General features: G+C 39.6%; 1 protein-coding gene across 2 annotated transcripts in view; it reads right to left on the reverse strand.

Moving 5' to 3' along the window:
• Positions 1 to 19,757, reverse strand: part of RABGAP1 (RAB GTPase activating protein 1) — a gene marked incomplete at both ends in the record, with an annotated part of 135,449 nt that extends 115,692 nt beyond the window's left edge. For both annotated transcript variants that reach the window (XM_079706061.1, XM_079706060.1), the window contains one exon: positions 19,608 to 19,757. In XM_079706061.1, the coding sequence (XP_079562187.1) occupies positions 19,608 to 19,757 (150 nt within the window). The remainder of the gene's footprint in view (positions 1 to 19,607) is intronic.
• Between the last annotated feature and the right edge of the window lie 3,369 nt (positions 19,758 to 23,126).

Consider the following 23,126-nt stretch of genomic DNA (forward strand, 5'->3'; position numbering starts at 1 on the left):
TTATACAAAGCTACTTTAGGCAGTTTGAGATGCTTTTCCAGTAGAGATCTTATGTCTTCAAGAAAGCATGCTTAGGAAATGAAAGTGTGTGCTAGAAAAATCCACAATCAGAAAATTAAAGATAAATTCCTGATGATCTACAGTTCCCACTACTTGTGGCATACTGCAGTGAAAATACAAATGAAAATGGTTCAAACTAAGTAATTTTACTTGGCTTCACGGTAAGAGCTGAGCCATTTCAAACCAAGTATATAAATCTCGTCTTATCAGAAAGCAAGGCACAGGGCTTCCCTGGTGGTGCAGTGGTTAAGAATCCGCCTGCCAATGCAAGGGACACGGGTTCGAGCCCTGGTCCGGAAGATCCCACATGCCGTGGGGCAACTAAGCCCGTGTGCCACAACTACTGAGCCTGCACTCTAGAGTCCATGAGCCACGACTACTGAGCCCATGTGCCACAACTACTGAAGCCCGTGCGCCTAGAGCCCGTGCTCCACAACAAGAGAAGCCACTGCAACGAGAAGCCTGCGCACTGCAACGAAGAGTAGCCCCCACTCGCCGCAACTGAGCCTGTACGCCCTAGAGTCCGCACGACACAACTACTGAGCCCATGTGCTGCAAACTACTGAAGCCTGCGTGCTGCAACTACTGAATCCACGTGCTGCAACTACTGAAGTCTGCGTGCCTAGAGCCCGTGCTCCACAACAAGAGAAGCCACTGCAATGAGAAGCCTGCGCACCACAACGAAGAGTAGCCCCTGCTCGCCGCAACTCGAGAAAGCCCGTGCGCAGCAACGAAGACCCAATGCAGCCAAAAAAAACCCCAAAAAAATGTCAATTGAAGAAGGACCCAAAATACTTATGAATGTTTTGCTAAATAATGGGATTATGGCTAGGTTTTACTTACTTTTCTTATTGTCTGAATTTTCTAAATCAAGCATATATTATTTTAATTACAGGAAAAAAATGACAAAAAGCCTATTCGCATCTTGGGAGAAAAAGAAAAGTAAGCACATTCAATTCTACTGCATGCAATGGTCCCAACTCCAGGCTCTTTCAAGCCTCTTGATCTTTCCACATGTCACAGACTCTCTTCTTTGGGAAATTCTTAATGACTCTTTAATGCTCTGCTGAACTGTTACCTACTCTATGAAAACCTTTCTTTTCTTCTTCAGGCAACAATTATGTTCTCATATAATTCTGCTCATATCTATATTCCAGCAATTGATGAATTTTGTCATGATGACATATTTACTTAAGTGTCTACCCCGCCACCAGTCTGATCCCCTTAATTAAACTGTGTATTCATGGTTCACTAACTTTGCTTGAATAAAAGATCTGCATTTTAGAGGACAAGATCAACTGACTCCAATACAATTTCAGAAACTGAGTCAGAAGATTAGTTTAGGCAGTACTAAGTGAGAAGGAGTGACTTCTGTATTTGCTAACTACTTTAATAAAGCCTGGCAACTTTTTTCAACCAAAATAATGTCAGCTGGATTTTTCAAGAAGAAAACTCTATGAAGATTAAAAAGCTTAAAAAAATCCTCTAACTGAACTTTCTGCCTCAGCAGTACTATCTCATCAATGTACCCCGACCAACATTTAAAGAGTATCTTTGGCTAAGAGCTAAAGTGTGTAAGATTCCTACACCAGGGAAGTGAGACGGAGAAAATGCAACATGTTCTGAACTTATGGAAAATTCTCAGATTTTGATGTGAGTTGTCAAAACATTTCATAAAGAAAAATACCTGTGTTTTTTATAACTACACTATCACATAAAGCTTTCCTTTTAAGGGTTTAACTGAAGCATTATCCTCTCTGAGAAGCCTTCCCCAAGCTGAGATAAGTTTCTACCTGCTCTGTTCTATAGCATCCTTTTGTTAACCTCTATCATAGCACTGATCTAATTATACTCATGTTGAAAATTAAATACGGCCACAAAATCTCTACAGCTCCTCCATCAAGAGATATAGTCTATTTCTCTAATCCCATGAATCTGGGCTGGCGTTGTGACTTGCTTTTCTACAACAGAATGTGGTAGAAGTGACACCATGTAACTTATAAGCCTTAGCCTTAAAAGAGGTCTTACAGCTTTCACATCTGCCCTAAGACCACCATGCTGTGAAGAAGCCTAAGTTGAAAACCACATGGAGAGACCCAGTCAAGCCCAGTCCCCAGCCAACGTACCAGCTGAACGAAGTTGTATGAGCCTAAGCAAGACAAGCAAAACTACCCAGTCAATCCATAAAATCATGAGAAATAACAGTTTTTCAAACCTGAGTTAGTTTGTTACAAAGCAAAGACTAGTAGAAATGACTGCAACATTTTTTTTTTTTTTTTTTTTTTTGGTATGCGGGCCTCTCACTGCTGTGACCTCTCCCGTTGCGGAGCACAGGCTCCAGACGCGCAGGCTCAGCGGCCATGGCTCACGGGCCCAGCCGCTCCGCGGCATGTGGGATCTTCCTGGACCGGGGCATGAACCTGCGTCCCCTGCATCAGCAGGCGGACTCTCAACCACTGCGCCACCAGGGAAGCCCTGCAACAACATTTTAACAAGTGTCATCTACCCTAAGCTATAAGCATCTTGAGGACATGAACTACTATGTCCTATTCATCTTGATTCTCACTCAGCCTTTTAAGAACTACTCTTTGGCTGTGATGTTCTACAGTTTCACTGTCATCCTGGTTGGGACTCATTCTGTTTTTTTAAGCTGAGGGTTTATATCCTTTATCACTTTCGGAAGATATTCAGCTATTATACCAATTTCCTTCTCCCTCATTCTATTCTTTTTATTTTTTATTTTTTGGTTGTGCCGTGCGGCATGCAGGATCTTAGTTCCCCAACCAGGAATCCAACCCGTGACCCCTGCAGTGGAAGCACGGAGTTCTAACCACTGGACCGTCAGTGGTCCCCCCTCCCTCATTCGATTCTTTTTTTTTTTTTTTTCTTTTTTTTCTTTTTTTATTAGTTTCTGCTTTATAACAAAGTGAATCAGTCATACATATACATCTGTTCCCACATCCCCTCCCTCATGCATCTCCCTCCCTCCCACCCTCCCCATCCCACCCCTCCAGGCGGTCACAAAGCACCGAGCTGATCTCCCTGTGCTCTGCGGCTGCTTCCCACTATCTATCTACCTTACGTTTGGTAGTGTATATATGTCCATGCCTCTCTTTCCCTTTGTCACAGCTTACCCTTCCCCTTCCCCATATCCTCAAGTCCATTCTCAAGTAGGTCTGTGTCTTTATTCCTGTTTTACCCCTAGGTTCTTCATGACATTTTTTTTTTTTTTAAATTCCATATATATGTGGTAGCATACGGTATTTGTCTTTCTCTTTCTGACTTACTTCACTCTGTATGACAGACTCTAGGTCTATCCACCTCATTACAAATAGCTCAGTTTCGTTTCTTTTTATGGCTGAGTAATATTCCATTGTATATATGTGCCACATCTTCTTTATCCATTCATCCGATGATGGACACTTAGGTTGTTTCCAGCTCCGGGCTATTGTGAATAGAGCTGCAATGAACATTTTGGTACATGTCTCTTTTTGAATTATGGTTTTCTCAGGGTATATGCCTAGTAGTGGGATTGCTGGGTCATATGGTAGTTCTATTTTTAGTTTTTTAAGGAACCTCCATACTGTTCTCCATAGAGGCTGTACCAATTCACATTCCCACCAGCAGTGCAAGAGTGTTCCCTTTTCTCCACACCCTCTCCAGCATTTATTGTTTCTAGATTTCTTGATGATGGCCATTCTGACTGGTGTGAGATGATATCTCATTGTAGTTTTGATTTGCATTTCTCTAATGATTAATGATGTTGAGCATTCTTTCATGTGTTTGTTGGCAGTCTGTATATCTTCTTTGGAGAAATGCCTATTTAAGTCTTCTGCCCATTTTTGGATTGGGTTGTTTGTTTTTTTGCTATTGAGCTGCATGAGCTGTTTATAAATTTTGGAGATTAATCCTTTGTCAGTTGCTTCATTTGCAAATATTTTCTCCCATTCTGAGGGTTGTCTTTTGGTCTTGTTTATGGTTTCCTTTGCTGTGCAAAAGCTTTGAAGTTTCATTAGGTTCCATTTGTTTATCTTTGTTTTTATTTCCATTTCTCTAGGAGGTGGGTCCAAAAGGATCTTGCTGTGATTTATGTCATAGAGTGTTCTACCTATGTTTTCCTCTAAGAGTTTGATAGTTTCTGGCCTTACATTTAGGTCTTTAATCCATTTTGAGCTTATTTTTGTGTATGGTGTTAGGGAATGATCGAATCTCATACTTTTACATGTCCCTGTCCAGTTTTCCCAGCACCACTTATTGAAGAGGCTGTCCTTTCTCCACTGTACATTCCTGCCTCCTTTATCAAAGATAAGTTGGCCATATGTGCGTGGGTTTATCTCTGGGCTTTCTATCCTGATCCACTGATCTATCTTTCTGTTTTTATGCCAGTACCACACTGTCTTAATTACTGTAGCTTTGTAGTATAGTCTGAAGTCAGGGAGCCTGATTCCTCCAGCTCCGTTTTTCGTTCTCAAGATTGCTTTGGCTATTCGGGGTCTTTTGTTTTTCCAAACAAATTTTGAAATTTTTTGTTCTACTTCTGTGAAAAATGCCAGTGGTAGTTTGATAGGGATTGCATTGAATCTGTAGATTGCTTTGGGTAGTAGAGTCATTTTCACAATATTGATTCTTCCAATCCAGGAGCATGGTATATCTCTCCACCTCATTCGATTCTTAAGGAACATTTAGGTACATGTTGGTCCTTCGAATCCTAGTCTCCATGTTTCTTAATTGCTTTTTCATATTTTATCATCTTTCAATGTTATTTTCTGAGTAATTTCCTCAGATTCTTTTTGTAGGTAATATATCTGTTGTACCTTTAATTTCATACTGGGTCTAATTTTCACTTGTAGAAGTTCTAGTTTTAGTTTGCTTGGTATATTAAAATCTTTTGTAATGTTATTTTCTAACATTTCCAAAATTTTCTTTAAATCTTTAGTCATTTTAATCATACCCATCTTAATACAGCTAATAATTCAGATGCCAAAGTTTTGGTGAGATTTGATCTTACTGGGGGTTTGCTAACTCCTGCTCATGGTGAATTGTCCTTTGTAAATTTTTTTTTTAAAGGTTAGTTTTTTTTTTAATTTAATTAATTAATTTATTTTGGGCTGCGTTGGGTCTTCGTTGCTGTGCACGGGCTTTCTCTAGTTGAGAGGTGCAGGGGCCACTCTTTGTTGCGGTGCGTGGGCTTCTCATTGCGGTGGCTTCTCCTGTTGTGGAGCACGGGCTCTAGGCGTGTGGGCTCAGCAGTTGTGGCTCGCCAGCTCTAGAGCACAGGCTCAGTAGCTGTGGCGCATGGGCTTAGTTGCTCCGTGGCATGTGGGATCTTCCCAGACCAGGGCTCGAACCCGTGTCCCCTGCATTGGCAGGTGGATTCTTAACCACTGTGCTATCAGGGAAGCCCCATTCTTTGTAAATTTTGCATTGTGCACTATTCTTTATCAGAGTTACCTGTGGGAATACTATGCAGCCTGGGTGGCAAGCATGTCCCTCCATAGTTTTACAGCTGATTCTGTCAGGTGCCCCAAAAGTATTACTAACCCAGGAACAAGAAGGTAGTATAAATTAAACCCCAAACATACATGAAGGCAAGCCTATGGGTACAAATACTCAACAAGACTCCCCTCCAATCAGTGTCCAAGGTAAGACAGAGAAGCTTCCTTATTTTTTTCCTGTGACTGTAGGCAGGTTACTACTATTATTTTTTCAAGTATATCCTTTCAAGTTAGGATGTATCCCGAGTGTGCTTTATAAGGAAATCTCAGTTCCAAAACCTCTCTCTGTAAAATCCAAGGCCTTATCTCTTACTTAATTTACCTATCAAATCCCAAGTCCACTGGTTATAAAGAACAGCAAATTCCCCCAGAGCAGGCCCCATGTCAGCTCATACATATAGTTCTGGCTTTCATTTTCCTCTTTGCTTTCGTTCCTTGGGGATTTTCTTTACATTTTTGTGAATACAGCTATACAATTAAAAGGGTATTTGTTGGGACTTCCCTGGTGGTGCAGTGGTTAAGAATCCGCCTGCCAATGTAGGGGACACGGGTTCGAGTTCTAGTCCGGGAAGATTCCACATGCTGCGGAGCAACTAAGCCCGTGAGCCATAACTACTGAGCCCTCGTGCCACAACTACTGAAGCCCGCGTGCCTAGAGCCCGTGCTCCGCAACAAAGAAAAGCCACCGCAATGAGAAGCCCACGCACCGCAACGAAGAGTAGCCCCCACTCGCTGCAACTAGAGAAAGCCAGCACTCAGCAACGACCCAACACAGCCAAAAATTAATAAATACATTTTTTCTTTTTTTTTAAAAAGGGTATTTGTTATATTTCATCCAGCTTTCCTAAGTATTTTGTATCGAGACATTTTTAGGTTTTCTAAGTCATGTTTCCCAAAATGGAGTTCTTATCCTCAGTACCTAACAGAAGTTGGTAGATTACTAGCTTTCAACTGAATGTTCAACAAAACACTCAATTAGAACTTCAGGGTGGAATAGTGACAGACCTTTCAAATGTATCCTCTAACTCCACTGCAATTTTAGAATCTACCAGGGGTTGAAAAAACAGTTTCATAAAGAAGTGTGGGCATCACTGGCAACACATCTGTAGATATCCTATTATACCTACTTCTGATGACAGATCTCACAGATTTAACAATAATTTTTAATCTTCACTTACTAGTTCTGTAGCCAATAAACCAATATGCTGTGTAGATGTGCTGTAATTACATGAAAATACATAGAGGAAACATTTTAAATTTGGAAAACATGTTGCTCAATTTCCTGGTCTATAAAACAGAATTATTGGGGCTTCCCTGGTGGCGCAGTGGTTGACAATCCACCTGCCAATGCAGGAGACACGCTCTAGCCTGTGCTCTAGAGCCTGTGAGCCACAACTATTGAGCCCAGGTGCCAGCAACTACTGAAGCCCACGTGCCTAGAGTCCATGCTCCACAACAAGAGAAGCCACTGCAATGAGAAGCCTGCACACCGCAACGAAGAGTAGCCCCTGTTCGCCGCAACTAGAGAAAGCTTGGGCACAGCAATGAAGACCCAACGCAGCCAGAAACTAATTAATTAATTAATATTTTTAAAAACCCAAAAACAGAACTATCTCCTTTTGGTGAACAAGATAAATGTGAGCAAAAAGTTCTCTGGAGAAGCCCTGAGGGTCCTTCCCATTTACCGAAAATGGTTCATCAAATTAGAAACAGAAAGAATAAGTCTAACAGTACTTCAAAAATTAACAAGAAAATTTTCGACAGGAACAAATCCAAAAGGAGAGAAGACTGATCTATTTGCATCTGTACTCACTTATGCTATCTTCCTATTTCAGAAACTGTTCCTAGGCTAACCCTTCCACTTATACACACGAAACCCTTTTCCCTAATTGAATCAAAGAGTTTGCTCTTATTTTGTAGTAGCAATGTCCCCCTTTACTGAATAATTCTTATCAGTATATAAATATCATAAAACCCCTCACTGGAATCCATATCACCCTTCAGGTACCTCTCTATTTTTCAGCTCCTCTTTGTTAGCAAAAAATCCTTGAAACAGTTGTCTGTTTCTGCTGAAAAATCAGCTGGTAACCTTATTGGGATTCCCTTCTATGTTATTTGTTGCTTTTCCCTTGTTGCTTCAACTAATCCCGTAGCTTTGAATACCATCTATACACTGTTGGATGTCAGACCCTATCTCTCCTGAACATCAGTCACATACATGCAACTAACTACCTGACATCTAAAAATGACATCTAATAGTCATCTCAAATTTAATATGTCCTAAACAGGACTTTGATTCCCCTGTCCCCTGCCCCAAACCTGGTCTTCCTATCTCTTGCCCATTTCACTAAATGGTGAAACCATATACCTAACAGTTCAGGCCAAAATCTAGGAAGCAACTTTACTTCTCTCTGCCTCAAATCCCATATCTAATTTGCCCACCTTAATACCAATCAGCTCTACCTTGAAAATATATCCTGAATCACAGTCCATTCACCCTCTAGTCCAAGCTAACATTATCTCTCCCTTTCAGGACTCAAACAGCCTGCTCTTCTTGCTGTCAATCTTGCCCAAAGTCAGCACATGTGTATAGGTCTGGCTTTCAGGTTCCTCTTTGCTTTTGTTCCTTGGGGACTTTCTTCACTTTCTTGTGAATAGAACTATGTAACTGAAAGGCTATTTATTCTATTTCATCCAGCTTTCCGAAGTATTTGTATTGGGACATTTCCAAATACAATTCACCCATTTAAAGTATACATTCTATTCTATGGTTTTGAGTATATTAACAGATATGTGCAACCACCACCAAAGTCGATCTTAAAATATTTTCATTACCTCAAAAAGAAAACACCCTACCTCCTGAGGTATCAACTCTCTCTTCCTCCAGTATCTCCAACCCTAAGCAAACACTTATTTATTTTCTGCCTCTAAAGATTTGACTATTCTAGACATTTCATACTATTGGAACGCTGTAATTAGTGGACATTTGTGACTTGCTTATCACTTAACATAATGTTCTTCAGGGTTCATCTGTGTTGCAGCATGCATCAGTACTTCATTCCTATGACCAACTAATATTCCACTCTAGACCACATTTTATTTATCCATTTGGTAGTTGATAAACATTTAGGTTGCTTAGCTCCTTATATATCCTAGATACAAGTAACTTACAGTTTGCAAACATTTTTCTCTCATTCTGTGGGTTGACTTTTCACTTTTTTGATAGTATCCTTTGAGGTAGAAAAGACTTTATTGTTGATACAGTCCAATTAAATCTATTCTTTTTCCTTTGTTGCTTGTATTTTTGGTATATCTTAGAATCCACCTCTAAACCTGAAGTCATGAAAATTTACCCCTATTTTCTTCTAAGAGTTTTATACTTTTAGCTCTTACACTGAGGTCTTTGATCTACTTTGAGCTAATTTTTATATATAGTGTGATATAAGGGTACAACTTCATTCTTTTGAATGTGACTATCCAGTTGTCCCAGCACAATTTGTTGGGGAAAAAAAATCTGTTCTCAACTGAATGGTATTAGTACGCTTGCTTCAATCAGCTGACCACAGAAACATGGTTCTATTTCTGAATTCTCAAACATATTCCAATGACCTACATGCCTATCCTTATGTCAGTACTACACTGTCTTGATTACCACCGCTCTATAAGTTTTGAAATTGCAAAGCGTGAGTCCTCCGACTGCGTTCTTTATTTTCAACATTATATTAGCTATTTAGGGTCCTTTGCTATTCTGTACAAATTTTAAAATTGGCTTGTTGGGCTTCCCTGGTGGCGCAGTGGTTGAGAGTCCGCCTGCCGATGCAGGGGACACGGGTTCGTGCTCCAGTCCGGCAAGATCCCACATGCCGCGGAGTGGCTGGGCCCGTGAGCCATGGCCGCTGAGCCTGCGCGTCCAGAGCCTGTGCTCCACAACGGGAGAGGCCACAACAGTGAGAGGCCCGCATACCGCAAAAAAAAAAAAAAAAAAAAAGCAAAACGAATCTACACTCACAGAAAGCAGAAGAGTGGTTGCCTTGGGGGAGGGATGATGAGGTGGGGAAGAAGAGTAAGAATCCAAAGGGGCACCACTACAGTGGTGTGTGCACGTATATATGTATATGTGTGTGTGCACGTGCACACACACGTATATATGTATATGTGTGTGCACGTGCACACACATGCATACCGATACATATGCATATATATAATATTAAAGAAATGTCAGTGCTGCATTAGAAAGTTATTTACTAAACGCTAAAGAAAGTAGTAAGGGAGGAATAAAGGAATGAAAAATCCATGAGAGATAAATAAAAAACAAAAAGTAAAATAGCACACCTAACTTGAACTATATCAATAATAACATTAAATGTGAACGGATTAAGCAATATGATCAAAAAGTAGAAATTGTCAGCACTGGATAAAACAACATCTAGGAGACACACCTTAGATTCAAAGATGTAAATATATTTAACTTAAATAGATGGGAAAAGATATGCAAACAGCAGTCACAAGAAAACGAGTGATTATAGTGATGTTAGGCAATATAGACTTTAAAACAAATAATGATACTACAGATGAAATGGGCTTTTTATAATCCTATAAGGGTCAGACCACCAGAAAGGTCCAACAGTGAAATCCCTAATAAAGGAACTTCAAAATACATGAAGCAAAAAATGACAGAAATGAAGAGAGAAATAGACAGTTCAACAATAATTGTTGTTATAATACTTCCTTTCAATTACGGATAGAAAAACTAAGCAGGAGACCAATATGTAAACAGAAGTCTAGAGCAGCACTATAAACCATTTTGACCTGACATATCTATGGAGTACTCAACAACAATAATATACCTTCCTCTCAAGTACACCTAAATTATTTTTCCAACCACAGTGAAATGAATTAGAAATCAATAACAGAAGTAAAACTGAAAAATTAACAAATACATGGAAATTAAACAACATACTCCCAGATAACGTATGGGTCAAAGAAGAAATTAAAAGGGAAATTAGAAAATACTTTGAGATGAATGAAAATGAAGGTATACCAAAACTTATACAGTATAGCTAAAATAATGCTTATAGGGAAATTTCTACTTGTAAATTCCTATATTATGAGAGAAGGAAGATCTCAAATCAATAACTTACTTTTTCACCTTAAGACATTGGAAAAACAAGGGCAAACTAAACTTAAAACAAGCAGAAGGAAATAAAAGGTTAGGGTGAAAATTAATGAAACAGAAGAGAAAACCAATAGAGGAATCAGTGAAACCAAAAGCTGGTTGTTTGAAAAGATCAACAAAATTGACAACATTTTAGATTGACCAAGAGAAAAAGAGGAGACACAAATTACTAGAATCAGAAATAAAACATTGCTACCAAACTTACATAAATAAAAAGGATTATAAAGGAATCTTACGAACAGTAATATGCCAGTAAATTAGAGAACTTAGATTAAATGGACAAATTTCAAGAAAAACACTAATGAAACTGATAAATAATATGAATAGACATATAACAAGAGATTGAATTAGCAATAAAAAAATATACCTGGATGACTTCACTGCTGAACTCTACCAAATGTGTAACTAAGAATACCAGTACTTAACACACTCCCCCCAAAATAGGAGAGAATATTTCCCAATTCATTTTATGAGGATGATATTACCCTGATGCCAGAATTAGACAAAGATATCACAAGAAAACTACACGTCAGTATCTCTTATAAATATGGAGACAAAATCCTCAACAAACCACCAGCAGACTTAATTCATCAACATATGAAAAGGATTACAGACCATGATCAAGTGGGAATCAAAGGAATCGAAGTTTGGTTTAACATATTAAAATCTATTAATGTAACATACCATATCAGTGGAATTAAAAGCAAAAACACATAATCATTTCAGTAGACACAGTAAAAGCATTTGATAAAAATTCAACACTTTGTCATGAAAGTAAACAAATGAAACTATGAATAGAATGGCACTTCCTCAACTAGATAAATAGCAATTGTGAAAAACCCACAGCTAAAATCATTCTCGCTGGTGAAAGAGTAGATTTTTCCCTCCTCCGTTTAGGCTCAATACATGGATATCTGTTCAACATTGTACTTGAGGTTATTTCCAGAGCAGTCAGGCATGTAAAAATCTAAAAGACATCCATATTGGAAAGAAGGAAATAAAAATCATCTCTGTTTGCAGTTGTATATGATCTTGTATGTAGAAAGTCCTAAGAAATCCACTAAAAATTATTAAAACTAGTAAGTTCAGCAGGATTGCAGAATACAACATCATCATGCAAATATCAATTTTATTTCTATATACTTGTAAGGAGCAATCTTAAATGACAGTAGGAAAACAATTGCATTTATGATAGCATTAAAAAGAATTAAATACTTCGTATTGTTTAAAAAAGTGAAAATCTTATACTCTGAAATCCGCCAAGCATTGTTGAAAGAAATTAAAGAAGACCTAAATAAATGGAAACTCATCCAGTGTTCATGCATTAGAAGACTTGTTAGGATGGCATTATTCCTCAAATTGGTCTACACATTCAGTGCAGTCCTTATCAGAATCCCAGGTAACATCTTTGTAGAGGTTAACAAGCCATTTTTTTTTTTTTTTTTTGCGGTACGTGGGCCTCTCACTGTTGTGGCTTCTCCCGTTGCAGAGCAATCAAATCTTAGCAAATCTAAGAAGACTGACATCATAATCAGATTCCTTTCTGACTACAGTGGTATAAAACTAGAAATAAAACAATGGGGAAAACTTGAAAATCTACAAATATGTGGAAGTTAAACAATCTACTCCTGACCAACCATTGGGTCAAAGAAGAAATCGAAAGGGAAATCAGAAAACACCTTGAAAGAAACAAATATGGAAACACAACATATTCCACATTCCACGATTTATATGTGGAATCTAAAAAAGCCAAACTCATGAGTAAAATGGTGGTTGCCCAGAGGTGGGCAGTGGTGGTGGAAGAAATGAGGAAATGTTGGTCAAACAGTATAGACTTCCAGTTAGGTAGTGGATATGTTTTGGGGATCTAAGGTACAGCACTGGGACTATAGCTAACATTACTACATTATATAATTAATTGAAAGTTCCTAAGAGATTAATCTTTAAAAATGGCAATTATGTGAGTTGATGGTTGTTGTATTAACTAACCTTATTGTGGTAATCATTTTCCAATATATATGTGTATCAAATCATCATGTTGTATACCTTAAACTTATACAATGTTTTATTTCAATTAAGTCTCAATAAAGTTGGAATATATATATGTATAAAACAAAGACCTTTTCTCGGAACTTTTATAAAAAAATAAATAAAACAATATGTGAAAAGTATTTAGACTCTTAAAAAAAAAACAATGAACTCTCATTACCACAGTCATGAATGATCTCAAAGTAATTAAGCTGACTGAAAGAAGCCAGACATCCCCTCCAACTCCATAAACAGAAGCACGTACTGTGTGTTCCATTTACATACGATTTTTAAAAATGCAAAACGGGGCTTCCCTGGTGGCGCAGGGAAGTCTTGACATGAGTCTCTTATATGCAGCATATAGTGCGGTCTTGTTTTTTTAATACATTCTGAAACTTGTCATTTGATTGGACAATTTAATTCATTTGCATTTAAAATATTACTGATAAATAAGAACTTACTAATATTATGTAATTAATTGTTTTCTGGGGACTTCCCTGGTGGCGCAGTGGTTAAGAATCTGCCTGCCAGTGCAGGGGACATGGGTTTGAGCCCTGGTCCGGGAAGATCCCACATGCTGCAGAACAGCTAAGCCCGTGCGTCGCAACTACTGAGCCTGCACTCTAGAGCCCGCAAGCCCCAACTACTGAAGCCCACACGCCTAGAGTCCATGCCTCACAACAAGAGACGCCAACGCAATGAGAAGCCTGCACACCACAACAAAGAGTAGTTCCTGCTCACCACAACTAGATAAAGCCCGCGTGCAGCAACAAACACCCAACGCATCCAAAAATAAATTAAGTAATTAAAAAATAATTGTTTTCTGGTTGTTTTGTAGTTCCCTTGTTCCTTTCTTCCTCTCCTGCTATCTTCCCTTGTGAACTGATGATTTTCTGTAGTGGTATACTTTGATCCCTTATCTTTTATGATCTATTGTAGGTTATTACTTTGTGGTTACCATGAGGTTTACATAAAACATTTTACAGGATATAACAGTATATTAACAGTAACAACCTAACTTCAATCACATACAAAACTCTACCTTTTACTTCCCCAAACACTTTGTTTTTGATGTCACAATTTAACTTTCTATATTATGTATTCATTGTAGCTATTGTTATTTTTAATATCTTTGTCCTTTAACTTTTATACTAGAGTTTCTTAATCAACACACCACCATATTGCAGTATCAGACTATACTGATTTTGACTATATACTTATCTTTTCCAGTGTTTTATATTTTCGTATATTTTCATGTTACTAATTAGTGTCCTTTCATTTCAGATTGAAGAACTCCTTTAACCACTTTTCTTAAGGTCTAGTGATGATCAACTCCCTCAGCAGTGATTTGGGAAGTACAGGTACCCCCCACTTTCCGAAAGTTTGCAATATGCCACTTTGCTTTTAGAAAGCCCTACATTAGTACCTGTTTTCGCTAACTGAAAGAAACCTGAAGAGGATTTTTGCTTTTATAAAAAAAAGCAATTACTGTACTAATGTAGGTCGCTTGTAAAAGCGAAGGGGTGTAACACAAACTTTCAGAAAGCAGGGGATACTCTTCACTATATGCCATTTCAGCTTACGAAGTTTCATAGGAACATTCTACTTTCAGATTGAGGGGAAAATCTGTAATCTTTCTCTCTCCTTCATTTCTTTTTTTTTTTTGGCCATGCTGCACAGCTTGCAGGACCTAAGTTCCCTGACCAGGGACTGAATCCACACCCTTGGCAGTGAAAGCATGAGTCCTAACCACTGAAGCCCCAGAGGATCCCTCTCCTTCATTTCTGATGGACAACTTTGCCAACTAAAGTATTCTTGGTTGGCAGTTTTTTTCTTTTAGCACTTTGAATATATCATCCCATTCTCTTACGGCCTGCAAGGTTTCTGCTGAGAAATCTGCTAAAAGCCTTATGGGGGGTTCCTTTGTAATGTGAGATAGTTTTTTTTCCCTCTTGCTGCTTTAAAAACTGTTTGTCTTTGATTTTAAAACTTTATTGTAATATATCTTGGAGAGGATCACTTCGGGTTGAAATTTTGGGGGAACCTATAAACCTCATGAACTCAGATATCCAAACCTTTCCCTAAATTTGGGAAGTTTTGGGGCTTCCCTGGTGGTGCAGTGGTTGAGAATCCGCCTGCCAGTGCAGGGGACACGGGTTCGATCCCTGGTCCGGGAAGATCCCGCCTGCCACGGAGCAACTAAGCCCGTGCACCACAACTACTGAGCCCACATACTGCAACTACTGAAGCCCACGCGCCTAGAGCCCATGCTCTGCAGCAAGAGAAGCCACCACAATGAGAAGCCCGTGCACTGCAATGAAGAGTAGCCCCCGCTTGCTGCAACTAGAGAAAGCCCATGCGCAGCAACGAAGACCCAACACAGCCAAAATAGATAAATAATAATTAAAAAATAAATTGGGGAAGTTTTCAACCATTATGTCTCTAAATAAGCTTTCTGCCCATTTCTCCCTCTCCTGTCCTTCTGGGACTCCAATATTGCATAGACTGATCATTTTAGTGGTATGCCGTAGTTCACACTATGAACTGGGCCAGCTGGCCATGGGCCAGCTTTCTTCACTCCTTTTCATTTCCCCTCTGTTCTCAGACTAGATAATTTCAAATAATCTGTCTTGTCCTTCACAATACTTTCTTCTGCTTGATCCAGTGTTCTGATGCTCTCTATCGCATTTGTTTTCCCTAAGATGATGATGAGTGCTCAAGTGTGTGGTTTCTTCCAATCCCACAGAATCAGGTTGACTTTTTGCATGTGCTCACCAGCCATTTGCAAAGACTCACACATACCATTCTTGCCCTCAGGGTTGTGCACAGGGAGGCAGCCACAGGGTAGGGACACCTTTGGGTGAGGAGTGTGGAGCTCAGAGGTGGCCATGGGCCAGCTGGGGGATTGGCAGGGGAGGTGTCCCCAGTGGCTCATGGGTGGGCTTCCTGAGGGAGTCCCCAAAGCAGTTAATAGGATCCACACCCCTTGGATATGTTCCATTCCCAACCTTGGCTGCTCTTCTTCCAGCACAACTGTCGACCCCCAGGTTATCCAGTTTATGACTCAGTATTCTGGATGGAGTGAGAAAGAAATGGGCCCTTCTGGCGGTGTACCACAAAGCTGGCAAAGTCAGGCGCTCAATCACACACTCACTTTCTGCCACGGAAGAAATCATGAGCTAAATATCTGCTGGCACTGAGCTGTGCCACCTTGGGGGTGGGGTGACACACATAAAATGAAACTGTTCCTTTCTTCGTCTTCAATGGGTCCAATCTTGGATGTTTTTGCCCCAACAATGTGCTGGAACTTCTCTTCTGGACTCCTGGACTGCCATGAAGGCACTCTCATCTCATGTGGTAGAAAACTCCTGTACTGCCATTTTGATGACATTTCTTTCCATTAATTCTTTCTTTTACCCATTGAAATTAACTGTTGAGCCTCTCCAGTGAATTCCTCATTTCAGTTATTGTGCTCTTCCACTTCGGAATTTCCATTTGGCTCTTTTGTAATTTCTATCTCCTTAATGATATTTTCTATTTGGTTTTACAGTCATCATACTTTCCTTTATTTCTTCAAGCATGATTTCTTTTAGTTCACTGAACATATTAGTAATGGCTACTTTCAATGTTTGCATATTAAGTCCAATATGACTCTCACAAGCAGTATGTGCTGCCTTTTTAAAAATGATGTATGGGTAATATTTTCTTGTTTCTTTGCATGTCTCACATTTTGTGTTGGAAACTAGATACTTTAGGTAATGACATTGTTCCAGTTCTCGGTACTGGTCTCCACACCCTAGGACTTATTTTTTTGTTGTTGTTTTGTTTTTTTTTGTTTGTTTGTTTGTTTTTTAAGATGATGTTGGGGGTAGGAGTTTAGTAATTTATTTATTTTTGCTGTGTTGGGTCTTCGTTTCTGTGCGAGGGCTTTCTCTCTAGTTGTGGCAAGCGGGGGCCACTCTTCATCGCGGTGCGCGGGCCTCTCACTATCGCGGCCTCTCCTGTTGCGGAGCACAGGCTCCAGACGCGCAGGCTCAGTAGCTGTGGCTCACGGGCCTAGTTGCTCCGTGGCATGTGGGATCTTCCCAGACCAGGGCTCGAACCCGTGTCCCCTGCATTAGCAGGCAGATTCTCAACCACTGCGCCACCAGGGAAGCCCCTAGGACTTATTTTTTATGCTTGCTTGTTTGTTTAGTGACTAGCTGACTTATTTTAGTAAATTCTATTCCCCTAATTCCCATGGTGTTAAACCTCTGATGTTGCTCCTCTGGGGTAATTTGGATTTGCCTTCAGTCATCCTGGGGTAGTAGTTTTGGCAGGATGCTCTGTCTCTATGACTACATGTGGATATTAAACTCCACTAATTGTGGCTGATTTGCTCAACAGTTTTCAACAATCCACTAAGGTAATAAATTGCTCCATAGAAGAAACCAATCAAATTAGGATACCTTGACAGGAGAGCTCCAGAGGTCAATGTTTGAGATCTGTCTCTACCACAGGCGGTCTTCTCCCTGCAAGCCTACAGTTAAACCGTATGTCCAACCAATCTAACAATCTCTTCCCAATTACCTTTCACCACAACCTCCACTGTTTTTGAGGGTACCCTTAGGCTTGAACTTCTCTACACTCTGTTGTAAATATGCTTTTTAAAAATTATTTATTTATTTATTTATTTATTTATTTTGGTTGCACTGGGGTTTTTTTTGTTGTTGCTGTGTGTGGGCTTTCTCTAGTTGCAGCGAGCGGGGGCTACTCTTCATTACAGTGCACGGGCTTCTCATTGTGGTGGCTTCTCTTGTTGTGGAGCACGGGCTCTAGGTGTGCGGGCTTCAGTAGTTGTGGCATGTGGGCTCAGTAGTTGTGGCTCGTGGACTCTAGAGCACAGGCTCAGTAGTTGCGGCGCACAGGCTTAGCTGTTCTGCAGCATGTGGGATCTTCCCGGACCAGGGCTAGAACCCATGTCCCCTGCATTGGCAGGCGGGTTCTTAACCACTTAGCCACCAGGGAAGCCCTCTGTTGTAAATAAAGTCGGTTCTTGGGAAGAGATAAGGAGCTGTTTTATGGCCCACTTCTCACTGCAGGCAAAATCTCTGAGCTATAGCTATGAAGTTCGGAGTGTAGACAATGACGTACTTCTGTCTGAGTGACACATCTTCAGCAAATGAGTATTTGGTAGGTGTGGGAGGTTGTGTAGTAATCTCTGGTATTTTTGACTTCCCTCTATTAGTGTGGAACCACTACCTTACATGCCAGAGCCAGGGTAAGGGTAAGGGCAATTGGGCTCTCAGTATTCTCAGCAGCACTGTGCCCTACGTAGAGCCTTCATCCCAGAAGTAAGGTCTGGGCAAAAAAAAGGCAGCCCCTACCACTCATTCACACTTGGCCAGCAAAAGGTGATGCGGACAGGATGAGGAATGCTCTCATCCTGCTCTTCACTGGAAGACAGCCCTCCAAGTGGGAGCTGTGGGGAGAGGAAACCCTATTTTCTTGACTGTACCAATCTGGAGTGGAGTTACCATCTTGCTCAGCTGGGAGATGGGAAGGAAAAAACACGTCTTGGTTCAAATACCAGATTCTTAACCAAATTTTAGTAAATTTCTCTGAATAAATGTTTCTTCAATTGCTCTATGTCCTTTAAAACATTTCCATAGACTTTAATTAAAAAAACATAGTAATTGTCACCAATTTTTCTGGGGAATGGGTCCATAAAGCTCACACCATCCATGCTGTCTCTCTCAGCCAGTGAACACATTCAAAGCTCTCCAAAAATCCCCTTCACATTTATAATAAAGTCCAAATTCCTACTAAGCTTTATAAAGTGCTGCATGATCCAGTTCCTACACATCACTGGATCTCATACTTTAGCACTTTTTATTTACTTTATTTACTCTGCTCTAATCTCTGTCCTAAAAAGGATGGTCTTCCTCAGGGTCTTTTTATTTTCTGTTCCCCGTGGAAAGTGCTTTTTCACATTTCTCCATGAACAAGTTCTTCCTCATTTCATTCAGATCTCTGCTCAATGTCATTTCAAGACATTCTCTAAAACAGTACCTGCCATTCACTCTTTATCCATGTATTCTGCTTTGATTTTCTTCAAAGCACCTAAATTTACTTAACATATTCATTTTCCTATTTGCTTAGAGTCTGTTTCCCCATTTGATTAAAAGCTCTAGGAGGGCAGGGGGCTTTGCTTGCCTTATTTGCTACTGTATCCTGAGTATTTATAACAGTACTTGGCACAAAGTCAATACTCAATGAACACTTGTTGAATAAATAAGACATAAACAAGAATCAAAATATTTTTAAAGCTACTTACATTTTAAGTGACATTAACAGGTAATCTGTTCTTACTTATATCCATAAAGAGCAAAACAGTAACAGAGTATGGGAAAAGAAGTTAATAGTGATTTATCTGGCTGAGAAAATATAAACAGAAATGGCCAAAAGCCAGGAATTTTAAGTTCTGTTTTAGTAATTCTAAAACTTATTTTTATAAATAGCACTGCAGACCTGCCACTGCCTTTACACTACATACACCAGGCCCCCCAAAAAAATCACCTCTAACTCAATGGGAAAACGAAAACAATACTAAAATAACAAATGTTTATACTATGATCACTAGTTTTTACAGTTAGGGATATCAGAAGATTTAGAAGCTAATCAAATTGAAAGTCCTTAATCAGATATAAATTTGTCACTATCACTAATTATAAATAAAACGCTTTAGCATTAAAAAAAGAAAGGATATTATTTCCATGTCCTCACTTTCACTCCATATACCTTCCTATTAAGGCCAAGTTTTGCTTTTGCAAGGCTAAGCAAAAGAAATGCAGGTTATGTAGTTTTACCTTGAGTCCTGTTTTCTCGTCATCACTTCCATTATTTGTAGATGGTGTCTCATCTCCTTGCCTGGAAACCAAGACAAAATCTTCACTATTAAGAGTAGACACAGAGTCTGAGGAGACACTGATTTTTCCAACAGAAGCCTTGTCATCCATGACTCAAGAATGAAGCTCAACTCATGAATGATTAAATATTTTAAAAATGCCTGAAAAACAAAAACCATAAAGATACTCATATAGAATGTCTGCCAGATATTCAATTATGTTCTAATTTTTACAAAATACATATGGAAAAACTTAGGGGGAAAAAAAAACTTCCAAAATCTTTCCCAAAGACTTTCACTACTTACAGTTTAGGCTTTTTATTCCAGATACAAGGGAGTTTGATGAAATTGAGGGCCAAGGTACTTCATATTTCAAATAAATAAATAAATAAATAAATAAATAAAACATATTCCCTTGAGAATAACTCTGCCTACCTACACTGATTTCTTTGGCATATGTTGTAACTCTATTCTTTTTAGAGAAAAATTATGAAGTACTGAACTTGTTTTCTATCCTTTAATTTGTAAAGCTATATAAACAAATGAAATTGAAAGTGCTTAGGACAATAAGGTTTTCCTAACACTGCTGATACTTATACTAACAACATGTTTTAAGAAACAAAATTTCATATTAACCCCTCAAAAAAATAAATTCAAGGCAAGGCAAGCATAAATTCTAGAGCAGGGAAACACCTTACATAGCAAGAAATCAGAAGTCTATTAAAAACTCAATATTCCTATCCCACAGTTTCTTAGGACTCAACTTAATATGAACATTACCAATAAAAGAGTTTCAGGCCAAAAATTTCCAGCAAGAAGTTAAAAATGTGTCAATTATGAAAAGCTATTCAATTATTTATTGACTCATGGAATAAAACTCGAACTCATCTACCATTTAAAAACGTGGTTCTTGGGTAAAGAAGATGTGGCACATATATACAATGGAATATTACTCAGCCATAAAAAGAAATGAAATTGAGCTATTTGTAATGAGGTGGATGGACCTAGAGTCTGTCATACAGAGTGAAGTAAGTCAGAAAGAGAAAGACAAATACTGTATGCTGACACATATATATGGAATTTAAGAAAAAAAAATGTCATGAAGAACATAGGGGTAAGACAGGAATAAAGACACAGACCTACTAGAGAATGGACTTGAGGATATGGGGAGGGGGAAGGGTAAGCTGTGACAAAGTGAAAGAGTGGCATGGACATATATACACTACCAAACGTAAGGTAGATAGCTAGTGGGAAGCAGCCGCATAGCACAGGGAGATCAGCTCGGTGCTTTGTGACCGCCTGGAAGGGTGGGATAGGGAGGGCGGGGGGGAGAAGCAAAAGGGAGGGGATATGGGAACATATGTATATGTATAACTGATTAAATTTGTTATAAAGCAAAAAAAAATTTAAAAAAACGTGGTTCTGGGGCTTCCCTGGTGGCGCAGTGGTTGAGAGTCCGCCTGCCGATGCAGGGGACATGGGTTCGTGCCCCGGTCCGGGAAGATCCCACATGCCGCGGAGCGGCTGGGCCCGTGAGCCACGGCCGCTGAGCCTGCGCGTCCAGAGCCTGTGCTCTGCAACGGGAGAGGCCACAACAGTGAGAGGCCCACGTACCGCCAAAAAACAAAACAAAACAAAAAACCACATGGTTCTGGGGACTTCCCTGGTGGTCCAGTGGTCAAGAATCCACCTTCCAACGCAAGGGACGAGAGTTTGAGCCCTGGTCAGGGAACTAAGATCCCACACGCCTCAGGGCAAATAAGCCAGCGTGCCACAACTACTGAGCCCATGCACTCTAGAGCCCACGTGCCACAACTACTGAGCCCACGTGCCACAACTACTGAGCCCATGTGCTGCAACGAAAGATCCTGCATGCCACAATGAAGATCTCACCGCAAGGAAGACCGAATGCAGCCAAATAAATTAATTAATTTAAAAAAAATTCCTAAAAAAAAAAAAAGAAAAACCTCGTTCTGCATATTTTGTGGCAATGTTCCCATTTGGTTGCCAAAACAACAACAGAACAGACGATACAACATTATACTCAGAGAGCTTTAACCAATAAACACAAGTTGCTCTAAAAAAAAAAAGTTGTTCTCTCTGTATGCTCATCTTGTACCTAAAAGAGGTAAAGGTTCTGAGAATGTTTAGTCTCTCCAATTAAGAAGTCCTGATCTATGCTTTGGATTTTTAATTGAACATACGTTTATTGAGCATACACCATATGCCAAGCACTATTTTTTCCTCAAAGGCTAACATCTAGATAAACACATGGCAGCAAGAATTACACAATCCCTGAATACCATAGTTGGAAGAAAACCTAGAAATTATCAATACTGTTAAACAGATAAGGAAATGGCAAACCCAAGACATGTAGGGTCATTTAATCAGGCATAACTAAAGCTCAAACCCTGGACTGACTGCTGCTTTCTACTTAAACTAACTTCCTTGCTTAAAGGCTCTACTTTTCATAGGACTAAATCTAAATGCATAGCGTAGCATTTAGAGATGCTTCAAATGTACTTTTGAAAACTTTTTTTAAAATGTAGTTCTGGGGCTTCCCTGGTGGCGCAGTGGTTGGGAGTCCGCCTGCCGACGCAGGGGACGCGGGTTCACGCCCCGGTCCGGGAGGATCCCGCATGCCGTGGAGCGGCTGGGCCCGTGAGCCATGGCCGCCAAGCCTGCGCGTCCGGAGCCTGTGCTCCGCAACGGGAGAGGCCGCAACGGTGAGAGGCCCATGTACCGCAAAAAAAAAAAAAAAAAAAAAAATGTAGTTCTGCTTCATCTATGCAATGAATACTTACCAAGTGTCTAGTTTATAAAGAATAGAATATGCTAAACAAGAAAAAATAGATTCTTGCCCAAAAGGAGTTTATAATTTAGTAGAGAACAGAGGCAAATTGAACAGGTTAATAGGTACTGATTTAGGGTAAAGAAAACTATGGAAACATGTTGGAAGAGTTAAAAAATATACTAGAGGAAGTAATGTCTTTGCCAAGGATATATATGTTAATACCTTGAGGTATCTGCCCTCCTAGGATCCTCCTCCTAAAGTGGTTCCCTTGCTTCTGTACTCAGACAACTAGAAATAATCGTTCATGATCTAATAACCCTCCTTTTCCAAGTGGCCTGCCCATTCTTTCCCCAGAGTCAAATGCACTGCCTGCCTTGTTTCGGTTCCCATAGCAATTTACATTTCTTACAGTACCTATTATGTTGTGTTACAATTTGATGTTGAGTCCCTGAACAGCAAACTTAATATTCATATATCTATTTCACAGATTAGGAAATTGAGGCTCAGAGAGACGGTGTAACTTGTTCAAGGTAGTGGTTGTAATTTAACTGGTTAGAAGCAAAGCCAAAAATTGAACCAACATATCTATGATTCCAGAAGCTAAGCTCTTTCCATTAGATGATGATGCTTTTCCAATGCTACAAATGTTTGGGCTTTGTTCCAAAATAGTAAGTATCAGATAAAGGA

The sequence above is a fragment of the Hyperoodon ampullatus genome (assembly GCF_949752795.1).
Source record: "Hyperoodon ampullatus genome assembly, chromosome: 6".
In the NCBI taxonomy this organism is placed as follows: domain Eukaryota; kingdom Metazoa; phylum Chordata; class Mammalia; order Artiodactyla; family Ziphiidae; genus Hyperoodon; species Hyperoodon ampullatus.